The following is a 24,391-nucleotide window of genomic DNA, read 5'->3' as shown; positions in this document are numbered from 1 at the left end:
GGTGGGTGGGTGGCAAGGTGGGAGGGGGTGTTTGTTTGTTTCGGAAGTATGAGTCGGGAGGCAAATGATGTGCTGACAAACGTTTTCCATCATTCTTTTGTATTTTTTTACTTTTGTATTAATTCATTCATGTTTTTGTTTATTTGGAAGAAATTAATTGTGTTTTGAAATGCTTAAAGTAAAAATAAAGTTCAAACCCCCACTCATTCAGATAAAAAAGATAACCCGTAATGGATGATGAAAATCAAGCTACCTGCAGCACAGCGTAGTTGCTGAGCAGCGAGCAGCGCAGGGTGGAGGTGCTGCTGTCGCTGTGGACCAGCTGACAGCCCTCCTGGCTCCAGCCCCCCTGTTTCTCCAGACCCTTCAGGCTCCACTGGGCCGCCACAGCATCAGAACCAGGGGACAAGTGACGCAGAGACACCCAGATGGGCTCCGAGTGGTTCCACATGCTGCAGCCGTCTGTAGCGAAAGAGGGGAAATTGTAGTGAAATTGAGTCACGGATACTTTGTAGTCTGTTTGTGATTCCTGCTCCCTCAGCTTGTCTCTTGTTCCCTTACATTGCTTCAAGAGTTTATTCAATTTGAAGGACATCTCTCAACATCCTAAACAAACTGGGTCCTAATGTGTTTTTATACGTAGGTGGAAATAGCTAAAATGATTGCAAAGATTGTCAAGGTTGAACAACAAATGAACAACGAAAAGGGCTGTAATGCGTCAGGCATGGTAGCTCAGATAAAGTAAATTCCATCAGTCACAAAAAAAATAAACCAGCACTACTGGATGGTAGAGAAATGGCTTCCTGCTTCCTCAACGGATTTTTCTGTAGATTTAAATAGATAAAAATCAAAACTAACTGCTGTGTTTTTGTTTGACCTCAAGACCCAATGACTGATGCTACAGACAGCCTATTTTTTTAATGGATAATGCTACAGTGTTGCAGAACTTAAAATATTTTAACATGATGTCATATAAACGACCAGTCAAAATCGAAGGATCCAACATGTTTTTAAACGGAGCAGAATTAGAACTAGTCCCCCACTTCAAGTATCTTGGAGTCATACTGGACTCAAACTTGACTTTTAAGAAACAAATCAAGAAAGTATCCAACACCGTTAAATTCAACTTGCAACATTTTAAACAAATTAGACCTTTCTTAACTGTCAATGCTGCAAAGTCATACCTCCACTGTATGATTCTATCCCATATTGAACACTGTTTTACAAACTGGTCGTTTGCTTGTGCCACAAACCTGAAACCAAGAGAGCTATCAAGGTGTTTGACAGAAAGCCAAATTCATACCACCACTGTACCATCCTTGAAAAACACAATTTCTTGAGTTTTGACAATTTTAAGTCTTTTAAAAGTATGTGCTTTTTTTATAAATGTTTACATGGACTGGCACCCCCCTCCCTTAGGGGAATTCATCCACAAAAAAGACACTGGACGCTGCACTAGGTCAGAAACCAGAGGAGACTGTGAAGTCCACCACAGACGGACCACTTTCTGTCAAAATGTTTTATCAATTAAAGGCAGCTCTTTGTGGAATAGCCTCCCAACTGAGATACGGGATTGTCCCACTTTGAACAGTTTTAAAGGTCAACTCAAAGAATGGTTGAGAAACAAACAAACGTGCAATCACCGCTAAATGCACTTTAATACAGGGGCATCTCCTCTTGCACTTTATGTAGCCCTTTTATCTTCTCCTGCACTTTATATGTCGTAGCTGCTACATTGTACTGCCATGTGGTAAATGCTTATATGCTGCTCATGCTCTTTCTGCATATCATGTATTTATTTTGCTATGTATATAAATGTCATGTTCTTAAATGTTGTATGTGAGGGACTACGGATGGAAATGAGCTCAAAGCTAAAATCCGGCATGTTTACGTTTTAAAGCACTGTCCCTCTTCAAATAAACGATTAAATGAAATGAAAAATCCCACAAGGCCATCCACAAGATCGTAAAACAAAAAAAGTCTCAGAAAGTCTTTCCAGCAGTAGTTTTAGGAGCAATTTTGTTTGAATATGAGAAAACAAAAGTGGTTTCACAAAATAGGCTGAGAGGGTTTCTCACCTAGGCCAACAAAGATGACTGGAGTGTTGACGCTACGGCGACGAGAGTTTTGCCCGGCGTTGCTTGAGTTCCCAAACAGAGGGAAAAAGCTGCCAGTTCTGAAGGCTACAAATTGAAGCTTACAGTCTGCAGGAGCATCGGGAGGAAACAAAGTAGCTGGGAGCGTCACGGAGGCCAGGGCTACTGAATTCTGTGGAAGTAAACACATTTTGTATTTATGTTAGAATCCACCAGAGCGACTTGATGACTTTGATAGTAGATACAATATAGCACAGTATTTACTAATAGCATCCAAAATAAGGGGTCCTCAAGCTTACCTTAAGTGGAAAATGGTTGAGGGAGGTGTTGTGGGAGCCGGTGCTGCAGCGGAAACGAAGCTGCTGCTCATGAGTGGATTCTGAGGTTTCCATTCCCAGGCTGCCTGTAGAAACCTCCCGACGCTGGTACGCGGTGCAGGTGATGCCAGTGAAGTGGGCCGGTCTAATGAAGTGGGCCTCCATTACGATGTTCTTAGATACCTGCATGCATCAAAATATAAAGGGTAAAGAATGTGTTCATGTTTGGTCATGTGTTCATCAGCCATTCAGATCATTGATAGGGTTTACATTTTGCTTTAATGTTTCTGAACATAGGACATTTTGTGTAAGAGGCTAAATCATTGTGAAAATATCAACATATGCACCATAGTAGTGCACCATTCCTTATGTTAGAAAAAAGCTGCTACTAAACACCTCTTGGGAAGCAGTGTAAGGGTCAGCCACCTCTCCAGGCACCAGTTAACACTTGGTCAATTCGGGGACCCCACATATATATATTTTCAGGATATATTCAGCTTATAACATGCTCTGATAAAAAGGTTATGATAAAAGTTACACTTCGGTTGATAGTCCCTACCATGGAGAAGTCCTGAGCGTGGCCATGCAGCTGAGGCCAGGCCAGCGTCTCCAGAGAGGAGACGATGGAGCTGCAGGCTCTCTTCTCTCTCTGGGCCAGAGCGAGGATCTGGCTGTCCACCTGCATCAGGTTACTGCCCATCTCCACCAACACCTCTGACAGCTGGAACAAAAACACAAATAGTTTACAGCTAAAGGATAGTTACTTTGGGATTAAACACAACATACCTAAATACTGTATGTAGATACAATCAAATCTTACCTCTCGCAGCTGTCTGACATATTCCATAAACTTCTCCATAATTTGCGCCACATACAACACATCCACAGAGTCAGTGAAGCCGGAAGTCTCCATGGTGTAAGTGCGCACCTGATGTGCCACAGTGACCGCGTTGGACGCATTGATGGGCATCTGTGAGGCAAAAACAGCCAGGGCAAGGTATGACGTTTTGAAACAAGTCTACATAGCATTTACTGAAACAGGAACCATGTATCGATGTTAAGCTACTTACCAGGATGAAGGTATGCAGGACGCGGGTGATGCCATTAGTGTAATGACACTCTGAATAGTCCCCCTCCTGCCAGTTTCCAGAGCGGTCACAGTATCGAGAGGCTTTCTTCTCCTCAATACCTCCCTCCATAGGCAGGGAGGAGTAACGCAGCTGCAGGCAGTACTGATGTGAAGTGATGCCCGCCAGAGTTCTGGGCCACCTGGGGATTAAAAACCAGAGCAGGGTGAGACCCCTGTTTCTTTAGGTATGTATTAATAATCTTTGGATCTCTTACTAACCTGAACTCCCCACGGTTGTTGACAAGTTTATCCTCTGGACAGAAGGAGGCACTGTTCTCCAGCACCACTATTTCCACAGTGCGAGACGAGTTGCCCCGCCCGGTGGAAACCACACACTCCCACTCTCCCCTGGCCTCCACATGTACGTTGAATAGGATAAGCTCACTGGATAGAGAGGATAGAGACAGCTAATTATAACAAATTATCACCACATGTTCTTAAGTGTGCAGCACTAAAAAAACATTATTCTTCATCAGATCACTTTGCACAAGGTGAATAGTTTTAATCATGCAATCATTTAATAGATTTCTGTACCTGGTGATGAAGGTGCAGTCATGCAGCTCACTGTCCTCCAGCTGGACGCCCATCTCGGGGTCAGAGGTCACCAGCTGACCATTGTGACGCCAGTGCAAGGTGGTGATCTTGTCCACTAAGGTGGCGGTGCAGTGGAAGGGCAGCCGGTCGCCTTTAAAGACCACCTGGCGCTGGGATGGCAGCAGCGAGAGGGTGTGCAGCTCCAGAGGACCGTCTGAGTAACATGGTGGGAAAAGACATCACTCTGAATTACTTCTGCTGCTCTCTCATTACTCAACCTCATCTAAATGTTTCCACAGAAGCTATTATGAGTCTGCTTTTCTGGGGAAGATTGGATGCAGGCAGCAGCAATTCATAAATTAAACCCACAGGATTAGTTGTCAACACGGCTCACTGATAGTTTTAGAAATAAGTTCCTGCTGAGCTGCTGGGATTGATCTCTTTTAACCCCTTTTTGGCGCACTAAATCTTAAAAATACACGAACGATCTTAAACGGTTGTTATGAGCGTGCTGTCATTGTTATACACAAGCCAATGTTCTCTGAAACAAAGTGGTGAACTGCCTTATTCACGCTGGGCGCTCACCACAGCTCAGCTGGCTTTCCCTCAGTCCACGCAGGGGCTTTCCCTTCAGGCTCCTTGGGTAGGCACACAGGGTCTCGTCCCCCAACCGGGCTGAACTGCTGCGGAAGAATCCCGGGACCCAGCGTAACCCGCAGTCACAGAACAGGTAGTCTGAGTTAAAGTTTCTGTAGAAAGAAGTGACGGTCATTTATTCTACTTTTCACTCCACCTGGCTTATGGGTAGTTGCTCTTTATAGGATCCACATGTATACCATTATTTGTTAAGTGACACCAAATTCTCAGTTGAATACAACACTATATATCTGTAATATATAACATATGTGTTGTTGTCACCCTGAGATAAATTGACTGTTTGATGCAATAAATAGCAGTTTGGTGTATTACAATCAAGAACATGTTTGATCAAATCGGAAATGTTTAGAATCTGATACTGTACATCTCCCAATTTATTTTTGCCTTGGTTCAAACGTCTACAAATAATTGTATAAGAAAATATCCTAACCTAAATAAATACAAGCGGAACAAATTATCATTGCTTGAATGCTTTTATGAGTTTTCAACAGGCTTGAGTTAAAAGACATTTTAAATAAACAAAATTGTTTCTACGTTATTTATTATTCTATTCAGATAAAAGATTGTTTTCTGTGAGAGTGGATTTATTGTAGTATAGTGCCACTGCCCTCTAATACTCACACTTGCTTGAGGGACGGCAGCTCCTGAAACACTCCTGGATCTAAAGTCGATATGATGTTGCCAGAGAGGTTCCTATCAGTACAAAAAATATATAAACAACTTAATTCCATGGCTTTCCAACAACGCAGATTCGTATTGTTTATGGTATCAGTTTAACTCTTACAGTTTGGTGAGATTGGTCAAACCCTGGAACATCTCTGCAGTCAGGCAGCCAATTCGGTTGTTGGATAGGTCGCTAGAAATGTGAAAAGACAAAGGAATTGAGTTCATTTTAAATCAGGAGCACTCAACAGATTGTGATATCTTGTCTCTTGTGCATGTTGTTGTTGTGATATCAGATCAAACACTACACAAAGGACATTCCGGTAAAACTGTGCAACACTACCATTCTGCTCTTGTTTTAAAATACAAAGTTATTTCCCACTAATAGAAAGCTTAGTTAGAAATGTTCTAAACAATCATGCCCTCAGTCCTTGCCACTTTCCCTTATCTCCACATGGGACCCCAGTTAGAGTGTATCAGTGATGGGGTGAAAGCGGGGCCCCTGTACTGCCGTCCACCTCTGAGTGTGATGTATAGCCACAGCCAGAGAGGGATCTGCTCTGTTGCACCTCTGACACTACCCAGCAGAGAGCTGTCCAGAGCATGTGTTTATCTCCCCCTGTTTGTTTTGAGAAGCCCCAGACCTTGCAGGGAAAACACAAGTAGGGGGAGGAGGGAAGGGGAGTCACGCGGTGCAGCACAGACGACCAAGAACGACCCACGCCAAAACCAGAGCTCGGTGTCCAAAGACGCAAACAGTCGCTTCACTGACGTGTGAGAAACCTCTGCCTGGCCCTGAGGTTTCCACGGTGGTGGAGGTAGGAACCAGAGATGAGAATGCAGGGCCCCCACAAGGATCAGCAAAAACACTTGTTGAAGGAGGCCTTTTTTGTCACACTGACACCAGGAGCTCAATATAACCCATGTTATCTGCCATGAGCTGCCAAAACAGTATCTATTTAAGATATATACGAGGCGATATGTGAGCCATTTTCTTCTGTAAATGCTGCTCATTTAACAAAAAAAACTGCCCTGCTTCCTTCATTTGTCTCATGCCATTCCCATCCCTGTGTCTATGATTTCGGTTCACTTCTGTTGACGTCTACTCACAGTTTGCGGAGCTCGAACAGGCCCTGGAAGGCTCCGGGCGTGATGGTGCTGATCAAGTTGTGCTTGAGGTCCCTGCGGAGAGCAAGCATAAGGGGTATAAGAAAATGCATAGCCTAAAGGGATGATTTTGAAATGTCTCTACAAATAGTTATACATTTGGATACAGTAGCAACACTTTTTTGGGAGTTAAATGACAATATTTAAACCCATACTGTATATGTATGGTTATCTTGTAACTGGAGGCAGAAGCTGAGTTAAGTACAAAGACTGGAAACCAAACCTGCCTACCAGCACCTCTAAAGCTCTATATAAACCCGTCACTTGGTGTTTGTTGTTTAATCCATTAAAAGACTTAATGTAAAAACAATAATTCACCTATTTGCCACCTTTGAACAGAGGCGCGCTAGCTGATTCCTCCTGCTTTCAGTCTTTATGCTAAGCTAACAGACTGCAGCTTCATACTTACATTGACATCGATCCTCTCAGCTAACTCTCAGCAAGAAACCAAATAAACAAATATCCAAAAATGTTGAACTATTGCTTCAACACCAAGATGTCGAAAGGAGACTTCTTTAACTTGAAGAGTGAAGACACATTTCCTAAACTTGGCTCCTCCAGTGGGACACAGCAGGGAACCTCTGCAAACAGATAGGAAATCTTATCCCGTCTGCCACCTGGGATTGAAGCTAGCCAAATGCAGATACTCAACTAAATAAAATATGTGGAATCTAAAAGTGTTAGTCAATGTTCAGCTTGTTTCACAATGACTCTTTACATTTTAGTGTTAGTCATTGCAAACACAAACATTCAGTTCGTAATCTACCTTTCTAGATCTGATTACAATCCACTCATGTTTCCTGCCCTCTGTTTAGCCAGGTGCTCTTCCTATCATTTACATTTTGAATCCTGGATGTTTTTATTGGCAAGTTAGGAATATCTAGGTTAGAGCAGGTCAGGATATGGATGGTAATCGACAGGACGTGGTCGATGTGGGCTGGAAAGCGATCCTTGTTGCTGCAGCATGAAAAAAGTCACAGAAGAGGGTTTTCTTCCAGTGGCTCAAAAGCATCAATGCTGCGGCTGCATTTTTGTCCAAATCACTACTACCACTGTGGTAGGCAAGACCTCAGGGGACTTTCTGGTCCTTTTTTCTCACCAAAATGATCTGTCAGCGCTGTTCTCGAACCACGCTGCCTCACACCATGTACAACCTCAGGCATCTCTTAACCATTGTCTTGTCCTCTTTCCAAGAGATGAGCTATTTTGATCAAACTCGGGCAGGAAAATTGTTTTAGAAAATGACTTCCAGTAAAGAAGCAGACAGTGTGGTATGGCTGGGACAGAGTCAGAGGTCAGGGGCTTTGCTGTTGGTCCACGCTCTCGCTCAGCCATCGCTCATATCTGGTTTATGGATGCTAGACAGGTTATAATGATGGAGCAAAGATCTGGCACCGGACCAAAAGGCTGAGGTCTGTTGTGTATGTCTGAGAGCAGACAGCCCAGCTCTTTGAGTGCATGCCAGCTTGTCACTTTTGCAACAACTTCACAGGTTTTTAAAAAGGTGTAGACGTTTCCATTTCTATTTTAGGAATACAAAAAAAAAATCAGCTTACTGTTTGAATTTCACTAATCAAATCAAACGGGAGAATGTGTTTGACGGAGAAAAAGAATACTCTCCAGTATGTGTGTGTGTGTGGGCCTAATCTCTGTACATGTAAATGTGTTTCTGTGTGTTAGGAGCTGTATGGAATTTGAGGACCTGAGAACAATACTGCTGTTTCCAATCTGTGTGTCCCGGGACTCATTAGTGCGGCGCTGAAAGACGAGGCACTGCCCACTATTTCCTCTCTGATGACCGTCGCTCCCTGTCTGTCTGTCCTCTTCACACTCATACACACACGCCTTGTGTCTTCAAATGATTCAAATCTGCTTCTAGTATTCAAAAGGAATGTTTTCCTTTTTTAAAATGATCTGCCGACATGGTGATACCTTATATTTAACACTGCTTAATCCACACTAAAATAAGTGCATTTATGATCAACTGCATCACGTCCAAAACAGTTGGACATTTTTCTGTAATTTAAAGAATCCATGACCAGATTTCAAGACTGACTGCCTTTATCTCATCGAAGGCTACATTAGCCGCTACCGCATAACACCCACATCTCCAATCAAAGTGTTGGTGATGGCGTTGAATTGTGGGTAATGTAGGCTACATGTTTGGCCTCCTTTAGGGTAATTGTCTTCACGTTAGGCCCCTAAACTCTTAATAATGGTACAGCATGATTGTAATTCAAGATTTGATTCAGATCAAAGTAGATCTAAATTACATATAAATGACCTTACAAAATCAAGGCTATAATCACACAGCATCAACTAGTACATGGTAAGTTGATGGAAAATAATTGTAAACATGTGTTGTGTTTCTAAACAGACAGAACAGAACAGTATGTGCACAAGCATACACACATACACCGCATTGCTGTTGCTGTCCTTAGGAGACCTTGCATTGGAGACGTTGCATAATGCAGGCTGAAGACTTTTCTGTTTGTCGCTGCTTTCAGTTAAATCAAATACATTTTAATATCTTACACACTGCACTGTCATTTTTATTGTGGTACTGTATGTTATACCTGTATTATTCTATATTAGCTTGTTTTATGTTTATTTTATTCTCTTCGCTATTTAAGGACTTTTGTAAAATCTCATTTTATAATGTGAATTTGTTGTACTATTTCTTAATGCCCTTAATGTTTAAATTAGTTACTGTAGTAAAGCACTTTGAATTGCCTTGTGTTGAAGGGGGCTATATATATATACACATTCTCTTTTTGGATATTTACAGTAACCTAAAGCAAAATGCATGACCCTAACTGAGTAGTAGAGATTTTCAGCCAATAAAACGAACTGAGAGGCACATGACATGATAGTGTTTAAGCACCTCAAGCTTTCTGGAGACAAACGTGTTACCCAGTGTGAAAAACAGCAGTCATCTAGCAATAGAAAAACAAGTGATCACACACTTTTAGGTTTGAATCTCACTTCAAACCTAAGCATTTCCTGAAGTCTTCTCCTGTGTCCGCGGCATGAGAGGTTACAGCGCAGTGTGTGTTTTGGCCGGAGGAGTATCAGCAGTCCACTACTTCTGATACTCTCTCTTATCACCAAGCTGGGGAATGTTGAGGAGCTCACCACAGTCAACAGGACTTGAATCACACGCCAAGTGCTTAGCCCCACACCCTAATCCAGGCAAAATCTGGGCTGCAGCCCTGCGCCACTCGCCCACTCCCTAAGATTTATTTCCAACTTTATTTCCAACCTACAGTACAGTCCAGTAGCTCATTCTCAGGCGATGACTTGTCTGTGTGCCCTCTGGAGTAGACAGAGCCCTCCCTGACAACAACTTCACAGCTCAGTGGCCTCCACACTGATGACAACATCTGTCACCGAGCAAGAGGATAATAGCGGAGACAGAAAAAAATACTTCAAAGCCTCACGCTTGCTGAGCATGAACATACTGTATCAGAGTTAAAAAGGTTGAAAGTTGCAACTTGTAGATGTCACTTTTTCATTATCTTCAGAAGGAGCTACATGGTTGGTGTTGACAGGTTATTATTCCTTTTAGAATGTAGCGTTGTAACCTCGGGGGGCAGTGATTTATCCACTTCTCCACATGTGGCCTGTGTGATGGGGTTGTGACAGACTTTAGCGCAGAAGAGGCCATTGTCTGCAGCCGCTGGGACTAACACCAGCGACTGACATTCCCCCCCCCCCTCCCCAAAACTCCTCCCGATCAATAGGGCTGGTCCTCTGCCGTTCTGAAGAGTAATTTCTCTGTGGGGATATGGGATGAGCAGCCTGGAGAGGACCGACGTGCTTGTAGGGCATCGAGAGGGTAATAATGAAGACATGGTCTGTAAAGCGCTCAGACGTGGAGTGCTCCATTATCAGGAGCACAGCCATGGGGACTGGAGTGCTCCACTGACATTGTTTAGGCCCCGGCCCCGCAGGGAGCTGGGAAAATGACCGAAGCCAGGGAATGGCCACTCATTATCGCCAGACTGGAATCAAGAATTTCCTGTTCCTGGAATTTGTTTTAATGGGAAGACATGGCAGTACAGAGCCATTATTTATTCTTAAACTGTATTTATTTCTTGTAGCAAACCATTAGGCAATTCCCTGACAAGATAAACAAATATGTTGAGGGATTGGAGCTCTGGTGGAGAAAAAGTACGCAGGGATAACAGGCACCTCGGTTCCTGACAGAGGTCAGTGGAGACCATTTTTGTGCTGCGTGTCATTTCCTGTCTGGTTGGCGTCTGTAGCACAGAGGCCCTTGCTCGTTTATTTTTACAGTTTCCTTTTTCGCCTTTTTTTTTTTACTAGCTAGCTTTCCCCTGTAGGGAGGGGCAGGTGGGTAAGGGGATTCAGTACTGGGCAAAAACGTCCCTGTGTTTGGCCTCGCAGACCCCACCTCCAGACTCCTCAACACACTTGCTCACAATAGGGGCTCTGTAACACAGGCCCCAAACGTACTCCCCCCAAAACAGGAAACCGGGATCTGCCGGTTCTTGTTTTTCTACTAATTTCCTGCTTTGCTGCCCCTTCCCCAGATTATTTTCTTTATTTTTTTCTGGTTCCTCTAAGATTGGGTATACCTCATCAACTTGTTATCAGTGTTTCTCTGGATTTCTTAGTGCTGGCATGTAGCTAAAGCAGCAAATAGAGGCTAGTACATTCATAAATCTGCCGTCATTTGAAAAACCGTTGCACACATACTTTTGATTCCTGTCAAACCTGAACAATCACCACCTGACCATCATGAGTGTATTATGGCTCAAGAGAGCCCTCAGCTCTGCTCGTTACTGACGGAAACATAAACTGTGTATCCAACGGCACAGAAATAGAAATATACACTTTTGCTTGAGTTGTTAAATGCCCTAAATTGATTATATGTTTTTATAGTGTGCAGTAAAACGAGATGGAGATTATTGTGCCAAAGGAAACTCTGGAGCCACGGTCTGGTACTGACTGTAGTTTTTGGACCGGACGACAGAAGAAGGCAATGCCCGCTTTGCAGCCCTATTGATCTTTATGAAGTCCAAAAGCGTGCAGAAAAAAAGACTTATTATTTTTGATGGGACGCGCAGGATATCTTACTATGTGTCAGATTCTCAGGGTCAGAGGTGAGGAGAAAAAAGGCCACTATTTTCTTAGTTTTTTACTTACTCATCTAACTAACATTTATCAAATTATATTAGTTCGATTCTGTCAAATTGAGTCAATTGATGTGAAAGACCCAACGTCTCATTCGACGTCTTTAACAATGAGTTACCAGAGAGTTGAAACAATGTACACATTGTAACTGGGATGGAAGTAGGGTCAAACGCCTTTCATTCAAATGATCAATGAAAGCGGAGACTCATGTCCGCGAGAGAATTTTCCTCCAGTAGGTGGACTACAGCATGTATCGAGTGGGAAGGGGGAGGAACAGCGAGAGACCCAGTGAGCTGGGAGAGGGGAGATGCAAAAATAAAACAGAAAAGAAACACAAACGGAAGTGGGGGGAAGTACGTCCTGGAAAAGCTCAAGTTCCTCTGAAGGAAAATGCCATTGAAACCATATCAAGTTTGCCGTATGAGTGTGTGAGAGAGAGTTACTGGCATATAAACCGTACAATTTGGTAATGGGCTTATGAGGGGGCTCGCTCGCTGTTTCAATAAACCCCCAGAGCCACGACTGAGCTAGGCTTGCAATACAAACACACCCCGTTCCTTCAGTTTATCTGAAAGACACATCTGGAGTCTATCAACTCCAGCAGCAACCCCCCTTTCTGTTTCCACTCTCCAGCACGCTTAACCCCTTCCTCACCCGCTCCACCTCTTAATGTCATGCACTCTCATTAGGTGACTGTTGCCTAACCGGGGGCCACTTAATGGCGTGTGCGGGCAAAACATGCTAACACAAATGTTCAATTTTCTGTGAGGAAAAAATTAGTATGTATGTGTAACCTCCATAACTGGCCTTAGCTCTATTTTGAGTGGTGGGCTGCTTCAATCTGAACCTTGTCTTACCCACACTGGTCTAGACAGAGGGTCTCGTAGCCATGTCTACACATTATCCCCTGTTTTTACATGCTGCCCACCTCGGTTTTGTTCTTACTCATCAATGTAATTTGCTTGGCCTGTGTGGAAATAACATCAATCTCCCACTAAGAAAAACAATCTCAGATTTATATAAGAAGACAAACGGCAAGAGCTTTCCTTCTCTCCCTCCCTTTCTCCCCAGCCACCATACCATCTTTAGCCATCTCGGCTCCACTTCCCCTCCGTCAGATGGTAAAGTTGTTTAAGTTGGACAACTTCCTAACCCCCGGCTGCTCAGAATGGCAGAGGAGATTTCAAGGTTGGTTTCAGAGAGCCTCAGGCAGAGACTGAGTGGCCCGTCTCCCCTTTTTGTAAAACAGATACTATCGAGGCAAGAGAGTAATGGATTGACCTATGGATTCTTAATGTGATAATAGTATATATGTTTTATCATGCAGACATTTTCCTAAAGATATCCAACATCTGCACAATATCATGCACTGTGAGTCTTATTATTGGTCGCAGGTTTAAGCGCAAACTTGCCTTAACTCTTGTTCCTTTACAAGCATAAATGACAACTCCTTACTTCCTGCTGCTGAAAGTCAACATTTTTATAATAGGCTATTATATGATATGTTTTATTGTGCGCATGTCCTCTTGTATGTTCTTTTGCAGAAGAAAATTAGCATTTATGGCTAAGTCTGGCACGTCAGCATGATGGACTCAAGTGCTCACAAACACAAATATTGCCTGTGCATACTCTCCTGCAGTGCAACAAGAAGTAAAAGTACAGTCATGTCAGGTAGATTGATACTGTAGGGAATCATTTCAGACTCCCTTGTTGACAAAGTCTCTCATGCTGCCAACACCTTGGAGCCTCTAACCAGTCCTAACCACAAGCCTCACTCTCTCCTGCCTTCCAGACCTGTTCACTGCGAGCGCCCTGCTGCTCCCTCATCCATCATCATCGCTGCCCTCTGCTCTCCTTCCCTGCTCCCTCTCTCCCTGTAGGGTGAGCAGAGCTGGTAATGAGGGGCCCCTTGTGCCCCTGCCTGCCTGTCCTGTGTCCCATGGTGCATGGGGCCCTGCTTGGACAAGTGCCAGACCGGCTCGACCCTCTCTTTGCTCATTATTCTCATTACCTCGCCTCAAATCCGTGCAGGACAGGCTGCTGGGATCTGTCCACAACTCATAAAGGTCCCGGCTCGTTAGCGGGGCTGCCAGCGTCAGATCCCATCAGAAAGATGGAGGTACAGTATCGAAGGCCTGATCGCGTGTTGGAAAGTTATTTTGCATATAGCAACCGCTGACACAGAAACCAGGTATGATTCAAATGGTGTTGCACCCCACAAGCTGGAAAAAAGGGATATTTCCAACATCCAAATGTAGCTGTTGGATGGCAGGCATATTTAAAAAGAGCTACACAAACACAGTAGTCCAGTAAAAGGGCAAAGACAAACAAGGCTAAATTGCTCCTTTGCACTTGGGTGGTTTGGCAGGTTATGAAGGCACAGTGGCTTTGGGGAGGTTTGTCCCAATGAAAGGGCTAACTGTGTAGATGGCTGCACTGTCTGGCCCAGGCCTGGAGGAGGGTGGCCTGCCCTGGAGCTGTATTCTCCCACCACCAACAACAGCCGATCAGACTACATTTAGGTCTGAATAGATAGTCTAGTGTGAGTGGCCCTGAGAGAAGAACCAGAGCCATTTGAAAGGACTGGACAAGAAGCAAAGGGTGCCCATACTAGGAAACACACTCAGAGCTTCAGTGCACACTTGGAGTCACAACAGAGAGTGAGAGTGAGCATGTGCAGTCAGGGAGCAGACTGTGTTTATCCTTGTCACATAGGGGAAGAGATGCAGTCTTATTCCCTGATGTGTGTTTACTCAGCCCTAGTGGGCCGGCCTTTGATTACAGCACTGACCACATAATATGAGTAACTGTTCACTACTGCTCCAAATGATTAGCACATGTAGACGACATACTGGAAAGAATGAGAGGACCCGGAGAAACAAAACAAAACTGAAATCTCACATCCAAACCTTTTACCGTAAACTCACCCTTCCATCACAGCAACGGTGAATTTCAATGTGGCACTTTTTCGCATCAGACAGCACATTTTACCATGAGCTCAGTTGTAATTATAAGCTGTGCAAGGCTCAATTAAAGGTTGAAGACGTCAGTGAGTGAGTGAGCGGACCTCCACTGCTGTGTGTCAGAGAGCCAGAGGAGGTTGAGGCAGAGGAGTGAAATGAGGCCTGCATGATTTACGTTTTGTCCTCTCCTCAACACCAGGCGCCAAGAGAATAAGTATGTGTGTGTGTGCTGGTTTGTTTAGCCTGTTCTGTGTCTTTCTCACAGGTCTTCTAGCTACGAGCCTGCATGGAAGCTCCACCCTGTTGCCCCCTGCTAGTTTTATCACTGCTCCAGCTACAAGGGCCAGTTAGTGGGTAAGCTCAGGTTACCCGACCCAGCGACCCTACGGCGCTACGGGGAACACTCTCGGCACTTACAAAAACAAGCAACACCAGCTCGATTTACATCAAAAACTTCAAGCAACTTCTTTGGCTTTACTTTTAATTATCCTCCTAAGCAATTTTAGTCACAGGGTATTGTATTGTCTTCCTGTCAACAGCTTTATTAGCCTCTTTGTTGCTAGACAATTAAGGCGAGAACTTGGCCTTGGATCTATTCTCCCATGGAGTTCAAATGCAGACATAAAAATAGCAATCTCAGCAAATTTGGCAGGTCTGGTGTAAGCTCCAGCAGGTACATAATAACAAGCCAACAACTGCAACAAATTACCATATTTGTCTTTCTTTCAACATTTTTGAGAAGCTTGTAACCTTCATGGGTGGCAGCTCTGAGTGGCATGTGGAACTAATATCCCTACAACATACCCACCCCCTCCCCAACAAATTAAGTATGTCTGCCAGACTACAGTATCCACACTGAAGCGGATCCATGTGTGTTGTTAGCTACCAGGACGCTATAAAGCTTTACTGGGATGCTCTGTAAAATAACACCTTGTGTCTGGTGGGAAACACACAAGTTGTGATTCTCACGTCAGAGTATCCAAGGAGCAGAAGCTTGTAGATAGGAAACGCCCAGTGTTGACTGTGTTTACTGTAATTCTGATCAAAATACATATTATCATGCGTACTGTGATTTTAACCATCACTGTACACTGTCAGATGTCTCTCTTGTTATCTGTATTTCAAGTCAAATGTCACCAAGCTACGGTACCACAACGGGAATGCTAACAGACTGATTTAAAGACAATGCTAACATGCTGGTGTTAAGTATACTCAACATTTTTGCATGAAAACATTTGCTAATAATTAGCACTTATCAAAAACCAAAAGAACTGCACAAATCAAAGTTTTGACCCAATGGTAGTGTTTTATAAACGCTACGATATCTCTAAAGATATTTAATACATTTAATCTTGATTTAATTCATCCTCTGTGGACCATGAATGGATGTACCAAGTAATTCCATCCAATAGCTGTTAAGCCATTTCTCTTGAAACCCAATATGTCATGTTATGTCAAAGTCAGGTGATCAAAATACAGTAGGTCCATGAAAGCTAGAAGCACATTCTGTGGCACCCCATGTAAGAGTTGTTGAGATATTTAGGTCTGGAACAAAGTGGTAGACTGACCAACATGCAGACAGACCGTTAGCGTGAGAGCTTCTCTGTACTCTTTACTCATAGTGAGCAACAGTTCCTACTTTCCTGTTTTTTACCAGGTCTGCCATTCATTTAAATTTCCCTATAAATGATCCTGTCTATCTTCTGTCTCACACCTCATTCAGAGAGATTACGATGATACTAGGGTTGGCTAGACGGTCTGTTAACCGCAGGCGAAGCTGCCAACGCGCACCTCCCTTATCTTGTCCAGTGGAGTGGGACTTACCTGATAATGAAGGCCTGAAGTGTAATTATATGAGCTTTTCAACATAACTCTGTGATAGCCAGAGTGTATCATCCTCCCTTCTGGACAGCAGCCCATCATTGGATAGAAACACACAGAGTTGCTGAGATCTTACTGATACTCGATGCGTATTTCTCCCTAAAGGCCCAGAGGCAAGCTAAAATAACAACCGGATGCATAAAAGATATATCTCTGGTACAGAATAAACAAGACATTGAAGCATCTGCAGAAGTGGTTTTGCATAAGTATGATAAATCAGCAGGCTACTTACAGTTTCTCCAAAGCATAAAGACCAAAGAAGGAGCCATTTCTCAGAACTCTGATTTTGTTGTGGCTCAATAACCTGAAAAAGAACAACAGTATTGTTAGAAATATTCCCACTGAGAATAAACTCAAGTATATAAAACAGTACTGAGTAAATATCTTGGACATCAGCCTCAGGGCTGAAGGAGAGTTCAGGTTTAGCCAAACACACAGTGAAGGGGTCACAAGCGGAGGATGAAAGCCCAGTGAAATGTCCACTTGGTGCAGCAATCACACGCCATGATCAGAGACATTAGTTTAAGATGTTTCAAGTTAAGGTGAAGGACATAGTAGGACATCAAGATTAAGAGGGAAGCTGTAATCTTGATAATCATTTGGCATATACTTTAACATCAAAAGGATGTCCTTCCACATCAAGCAAATGGCGGTACATGCCATGTTAGTTAACACTTTGCCTACAGGCACATTTCTTGGTTTATAAAACTATTATCAGACCTGAGGGCAGAGGTCCATGGGACAGACTGGAAGTAAGATGAGATTGCTTTGTTTGGCAGGGAATCACAGGAATAGATATTTCAAGTTATCACTTTGCACCGAGGGACTTGCAATTGTCAAAGTCAGTTAGGATCAGACGGCAACCTCCGGTATAAAAAAAGTGAAGCAATTGCAGAAGTTCCTTCAACTTGTATTCTCTCTAATACCCAACAGGGGGACATTTCAAGAAGAAGTCTGATTGTATAGAGGTCTAAGAAAACCCCCCATGATTTCTCAGTTGATTTATTATCTTAGTAAACATGTTTCCTGCGTTAATGGCATCAATCACTTGTTTCAAGTTTTCTTCACACCTGCTCAACACTCATTGGATGCATGGTGACATTTCTTATCAGTTCTGACAGTTTAAGAAAAGAGCATCAGTGTGTTTGAAGCCTTGTGTACAGAAGTGGAATAGAGGAAGTTGAGGTGGATGGTTGGGCCCACTTAAGGTTGACACCAGAGACTGGGATATGCATTTACATCCCATGTGTTGTTAATTTTAAAATACCAAAGCACTTGGGAGAGGTTGTGGAAAGACTGTGGTTTTGCCAAAATATTAAAAAAAGTAATTGCATCCTGTCTAAGTGCTTAAAGTCAACTTTTTCAATATTCAACCAAGACCAATGTGTCCTTTGCTATTGCAGATTTGTTGAACACGAACAGAATTTTCCGGAGGCAAAGTTAAATGTTTTCAGCACCGCCCCACAGAGCTCAGGGTACAGCAGGGGCCCTGCTCTGGCGACAGCCCGCCATTATTAACACACCCTTCAGTTACACATCATCTTCGCCTCCACCACATGGTGCTTAACGGGCTGTTTGCAACATTAAGTGTGTTCTTAATCGAGAGAGTGGAACTGTGTGCGCGCCTTTAAAAGTGGGAGCGGACTGTGAATAGTCTGCGAGATTTACAGATTCAGCAGCAGCAGCAGCAGTCAGCACCCCCCCCCCCCGTTTCCTGCCACATCAATAAAAACACCGCCTTCAGCTCGGCACCCTCCAACTCACTTAATGACCAGATTGAATATTTCACTCTTTGTATACAGGGACAAACTGGCCTGCCTTATTTCTTCACCAAAATAACTTGACTGACAGCCATAATACCAGGACGATTTGAAGACAGAAAAGGAGCAAACAAAAGGAAAGCCAACATGGAAAGTAAATCATCATCTGCTGCAGTTATCCTGGGCACCTAAGTCAATATATTCCTACAATTATCTACTAAAAATAGAAACCAGAGTAATGTATTTTTAACGGGGCTGCAATCAAGAGACGAGAGCTGCTCCACTGATAATGACTATAATACTGAAAGGAAGGCCATTCTGAATGTTTCACTTAGAGTTTAAACCAAAGTCATCTTTATTTTAGGCTTTCCTGTGAAAATATGAATCATCTCACAAAAATCCACACTCATTTGCAAACATAAAGCCTCGGAAATTGACAGCCTTACTAACTTTAGAACCTAAATGAAAAACATGTCATGTTCACAAATCCGCACTGAATTGTTGGAACACATCCTGGTTATTAGATCAAGACTTTTCAAAAGTGTTTTTTAGATCAGAGCAGAGTCAGTCCTCTCGTGTTGTAGCCTGTATTTGAACCTATGACTCCTGGACATTAACTACTTGACTTTGTGCACAGTATCTCCTCTATAACTGAATGCAGACCCGAGATGAAAACTACAGAAGATCCGGAACAGCCTGAATAATTCAATACAGATAGGAGAGGAGAAAGTCACATCTGGTGGAGAAGCAAGCCATTTAATTCAAGACAGACAGCTAGATACAGAGAGTTCCTTTTTGACTAAGCTTACCATGCAGAAAAAAGCTATTAGTCAGCAAACAGTGAACGTGTTTGTGTGTGCAGAAATCTTGAGCCTGCTATTATCTAGGAGAAAAAAGTATGTAATGATTGGCATCTTAAAACCTATACAGATGTGTGTGTTCTGCCCACGCACATTTGGGTAAAACATAAAATTCCCATGTGGCATCCTGACACAATACCCCTCATTTGTCTCAAGTTAAGACATTTCAACACATGGTATTTCAATGTGCTCGCTACTCAGTACACAAGGACTTGAAAGCTGACTTTCACAAATAAACAAAGACCACAAAACGGATTAACTGAAACCCTCCCACGGACAACAAAAGACGTATATTTCCAGGAACGCAGACACTACTGTATAATCTCCAGAGCCTGATGTTTGGAGCGCAGTTGTAGTGTAGGACATTGTTCTTTCATAAACAATACAGAACGTACAACTCTGAGAAATAGAGAGAGCTCTGTAAACAGACAGAAATAGTCCCATTCCCATCAGGCTAAACAGGAAACCCAGCCAATTAGCTGTTTATTCAGATCCCGGTTTAGGAGGTCAGGGGTTGAAGAGAGAGCACTTCCCGGACAGCCATCAGACAGATGGAGCAGTGTCCGGAGGCAGGTGACAGCTGAGCCACACGAGAGGCCATCATCTCATCTCCGGAGTTACGAAGAGCTTAACAAGCAGAGAAGATGAGCAGCTTCATGTCATCATTTATTCAAGTTAAATACAAATACAGACGCATAATGGAAACGTGAAATGGGACACCCCGATATAGGAAGCTTGAGAACAGGGGACCAGACAATAAAAACACAACATTTTCATTATATATCATTAATACATAGAGACTTCAGAGAGTTCAAGTATTATTCCGAAACATTTCAACCCCAATACATATCCCACTCTGTGAAAGTGAACTTGTGTCGAAGTCCACAGCCATTCAGTGTATTCAATCTCTGACATGTAGCTTCCTAATCATAAAAGTCAACGCTACTCAGAGGCCTAACGTCTGCTCCTGAGGCCTTACTGTAAACCAGTGGATCCTCTATTCTGCCATAAGAGACAGATCATATGGCAGCTTGACATTATCTGCTTTCAAGAGCCATAAACGATATGCTAAAGCCACAACAATGTGATAACTAAATCCAGACTACGGATGGTATCTGTCATGCACTTAACCCTTTCAGACCACAAAGGCCTCGGAGAAGTAAGACAGGCTAATTGAATCCATTTAATAAAAACAATTTTTTTTAAAACAGGGCCACATGTCAGGCTCCGAGATCCAATTTACGCATTTCACCTAATTGATTTACATAAAGATCAAAAGGCAAGGAGGTCATTTGAAAAGAGCCAGGTCACACAGAAGCACAGACACCAGCCCTTCACATGTGTGGTGTCCTCTTGGAAGAGGGGTTAAACAGGGTCAGATACACCAGGGTACATATGGGAAGCACACATGTATAAACCCACACTTCACTTCATGTGATCTGTGGTTTATAATGCCCTGAAGTCTGGAATGAATGTGAGTACAAACAAACCTATTACAACTTCAATGGGGAGATTATGTTTTATGTTGGGTTGTTTGTATATCAACAGGATGAAAGAAAACTAACGGCCTGAATTTCATTAAACCTGGAATAGTTAGAATTTACCAAGGATACATCAATTAGGGACAGGTACACACATTATTATTTACTCTTGCTAACAATGCAAGACATGGCATGGCTCTGAAAGTGACATTATAGCATTATGTAACCAAAAAAGTGGAACGCTATCTTGTGTTAACAGAAAATGAATGCTCCTCTTTCAGCATGCAAAAAGCAAAAATGCAATCTTTTAATATATTTGAAACCTGATGAAACCTGATGAAAACTCCCCTGCATCAACTTTATGTCGCAGATAAATATCCAAAACAATATGCTGCAAGGCATCGTTAAACCTTTTGTGTTGACTAACAAAAATATATTGTAAGAAATGCAAGGTTTTTAAGGGTAATTTAAATGAATTGTTCATAAAATAAATAGAATAAATGCGACTGATATGCTTGTTGTGTCAGTATAATGGGACGTGGCTCCCTGTACGATGATGGTTTCCTTGGTTCGTGACAGTGTGAAAAAGTTAAAAGCATACAAAGAGTCTTGTCTAGCAAACCGCAGCGGCTCCTCCCTGCACCGTGCCACTCACTTTGTTGGTTTGCTCAATTTGCTTCCTAAACCCACAAAGCCTTTGAGGGCCACACAGGGGCATGACAGCATGTCGCAAATCCTATTTTCTCAGTGATTTACTTCCGACTTTCCCCCTGACTCCTAACTGAAAGGCAGTCTCGCTGTAACATGCTACCTCAGGTCTTTGAGGGGGGCTGAGTACCTGCGTGTGATGTAAACTCAAACTGTCTGTCTAAAGAAACATGCTTCTTACAGCTGCTTTTGGTTTGGGGTCATTGTCAAACGATCATTTTACTGAGGAATCTCTGTGGTGGAGCTGGGAAGGCTTGACGTGCTGTGTACAGCAGTGTTTTTCAACCTCTTTTTGAAGCACACCAACAACCCAAAAGGTTACGAGATGACATATTTTTGCCAAATACAGCTATTTGGTTAAAAATACTTATTTATAATGGTTTTTACCACCTGAAGGAATAAGCTTGGTTTTCACTGGTTGATAGAGCAGAGACGATTGGTGCTCAGTTACCCACATGGTTACGTTTAGAATGCTTTAAAAGCAATTGTAGAATGTTAATTTAAATTTCTAGAATGTTGAATTACAATTCTAGAATGTTCATTTACAATTCTAGAATGTTCATTTACAGTTCTAGAATGTTAAGTTACAGTTTTAGAATGTTGAATACAAATTCTAGAATCTTACATTACAATTCTAGAATGTTAAGTTACAGTTTTAGAATGTTGAATACAAATTCTAGAATCTTACATTACAATTCTAGAATGTTAAGTTACAGTTTTAGATTGTTGAAGTAAACTCCTGCACAGCACCAACACAGAGAGCAGCTGAACAGTCCTTTCACCTCAACAGATCCGACCTGGTGCAGAGGGACATCGATACAAAAACCACCTTTCCTAACCACCGGTGGAATGCTGCAAACACAAATGTAATGTCCTGTTTGCACCATTAGCACTGCAGGTTTGGCGTTAAAGTCGTTGCACCCTTCATCCCGTCCCCCTACAAGGCTCCTGTGTTGTTGTTTTTACTGGGGTGCATATACAGGAAATGCTCCGTCCTGGTTTGGCATTTTGAAATGAATGAGATGCATTTAAATAAAAAGTGCTGATTCCAATTGGCCTCTGCTGCCCTCTAAACATGCAGGCAGGCTGGACAGCGAGCTCTGTGTCGCTGCAGGCCTCTACAGCAAACCACAAACAGAGTAAAGGACTTAGGGAGGGATTTATATTTAATAAAAAATCATCTCAAGGCTAAGCTGCCTGAACTCATTATCTATGTATTGATTTATAGCTTTATTTTATTTTATTTTGGTCCTCCTGCAGCATCACCAAGTGAACCACCTGGGGCTGCTGCAGTGTGACAGGATGTTGGCCACTGAAACAACATGAAGAGTGCTGATTGGACGATCTGCCTCATTTCCCCCCCCCCCCCCCCCCCCCCGAGCGTTAATCAACCGCTCCACGGCCAACATAGATGGAGAGACGCAGGTTAATCTTTTTAAAGAGAGTCAAAACAACCCGTGTCACTGTGTAAACATCATTTCACTTTGCATAGGGTCTCTTAAGGCACGGACACACCAGGCCGATTATCTGTGTCAGTTCTTTGTTGTCAGATTGGTGTGTCCGGGCCTTTAGCCTCCAGGACCACACGCCGGGTGAAAGACAAGATCCCTTGAGAGGTGCGTGAATCCAGTCTCAATTCGGAGACCAATGGGAGCCAGATAATGAGAGCGATTTTCAATGAGAGTCTCATTATTGAATTAAGCCCACTTTGATTAGCATGCTGACTTGATCATGCACACGCTGGTGTTTGTCACAGCAGTGCTTCATTTCATATAAATAACAAAAATAAAATGATTTAGCCTTGAGGGAATTTTCCTTAGAGGTAATTAAATTCTGTTGAAAGGCAATGCGATTATCCACTTTTACACTAACAGCACAGCATTGTGTGAGCACTTTAATTTGTGTATGTTACAGCCGAGAACACTCTATACAGCATTCTTTTTTACTGCATTTTCCCTCTTTGCTTTCCATTTGAGCCACTTGCCAGAGTTGCATTTCAAGTATATTGGCTGTTCACAGAGGAGAGCTACAGTAAGTGGATATGGCAGCATTTCTCTTTATATACACATCACACTCATCGCACTTGCAATAATGAGTACGGACAGAGTGGATCAACAAAATATTGTGGTTGAACCAAGAAGAGTTTTACTTAAGTTGGCTGTTACCATGTTTTCCAAAGGCCGCTTACTCAATCCAAATGCCAGGTCTAATAGATCAGAAGCCATGATGACGTTACACCGCAGTTTAACCTCTCAGTCACGGAGCTGGCCTCAATCAAAGACTCTTTCAGTCAGTAATAAGCTGAGGGCACTTCAGAGCGAAGGGATAATAATATCATACCTGTGTTACATGATAAGTGATAAACATTGTTTGAGTTGTTTATTCACGTTTTGCTGTGAGTTAGATCAATATATATATATATAACAATAGAACAATTAGTTTAGCCCGAGCCAAGAAATAGCCTCCAAAATAACTCTCCATAAAACCACAACATATTTTAACTCTTGGGTTTTTATACGTATTAAAGTTATTGTGTGTTAACTAGAAAGCTTTTGATTTGCTAGTGGCAGGATTTTGTTAGAGATCCAGGCGAGGTGTTTCCCCCTGTTTCCAGTCCAATGTTAAGCAAAACGAAACATAAGCTGTCACATAAAACAGCATCTAATTCTATCAAAAATAATGCAGTCTGGGGTCAAAAACATCACATATTATATGTAAAGTGCATATATATGTCTCAGGTAAACCTGCTTTAAAAAGAACATATAAGTGAAACCCACACTATGAAGAATAATTAAGTTGAGTTAAGAGATGAATTGTATGAAAGTCCTTTGTGTTTCAGTGATAGACAGCAGTATAACACTTACACGCAACCCCCTCGCTGAGTTCCTCCCGTGGCGACAGACTTGCAGTAATTGGTGTTGACCTTCATTAGTGGCCGAGAATTCTGGGTCACGGCATGTCACAGGATGTGTGTGTAAGTGTGTGTGTGTGTATGGTACACGCATTAAGTTTGTG

At 42.7% G+C, this 24,391-nt stretch overlaps 1 protein-coding gene across 2 annotated transcripts in view; it reads right to left on the bottom strand.

The window, feature by feature from the left end:
- adgra2 (adhesion G protein-coupled receptor A2) overlaps positions 1-24,391 on the bottom strand; it is a 39,085-nt gene that overhangs the window by 3,944 nt on the left and 10,750 nt on the right. For both annotated transcript variants that reach the window (XM_034148688.1, XM_034148689.1), the window contains 13 exons: positions 16,800-16,871; positions 6,507-6,578; positions 5,518-5,589; positions 5,355-5,426; positions 4,662-4,825; positions 4,077-4,290; positions 3,762-3,926; positions 3,484-3,682; positions 3,234-3,383; positions 2,973-3,134; positions 2,396-2,596; positions 2,079-2,268; positions 254-462 (listed from right to left, as the gene is read on the bottom strand). In XM_034148688.1, coding sequence (XP_034004579.1) covers positions 254-462; positions 2,079-2,268; positions 2,396-2,596; positions 2,973-3,134; positions 3,234-3,383; positions 3,484-3,682; positions 3,762-3,926; positions 4,077-4,290; positions 4,662-4,825; positions 5,355-5,426; positions 5,518-5,589; positions 6,507-6,578; positions 16,800-16,871 — 1,942 coding nt within the window. The remainder of the gene's footprint in view (positions 1-253; positions 463-2,078; positions 2,269-2,395; positions 2,597-2,972; positions 3,135-3,233; positions 3,384-3,483; positions 3,683-3,761; positions 3,927-4,076; positions 4,291-4,661; positions 4,826-5,354; positions 5,427-5,517; positions 5,590-6,506; positions 6,579-16,799; positions 16,872-24,391) is intronic.

Source organism: Trematomus bernacchii, unplaced genomic scaffold (assembly GCF_902827165.1).
Source record: "Trematomus bernacchii unplaced genomic scaffold, fTreBer1.1, whole genome shotgun sequence".
Classification (NCBI taxonomy): Eukaryota; Metazoa; Chordata; class Actinopteri; order Perciformes; family Nototheniidae; genus Trematomus; species Trematomus bernacchii.
Note: the sequence above shows the minus strand (reverse complement) of the source record. Positions and strands in the feature narration are given on the sequence as shown.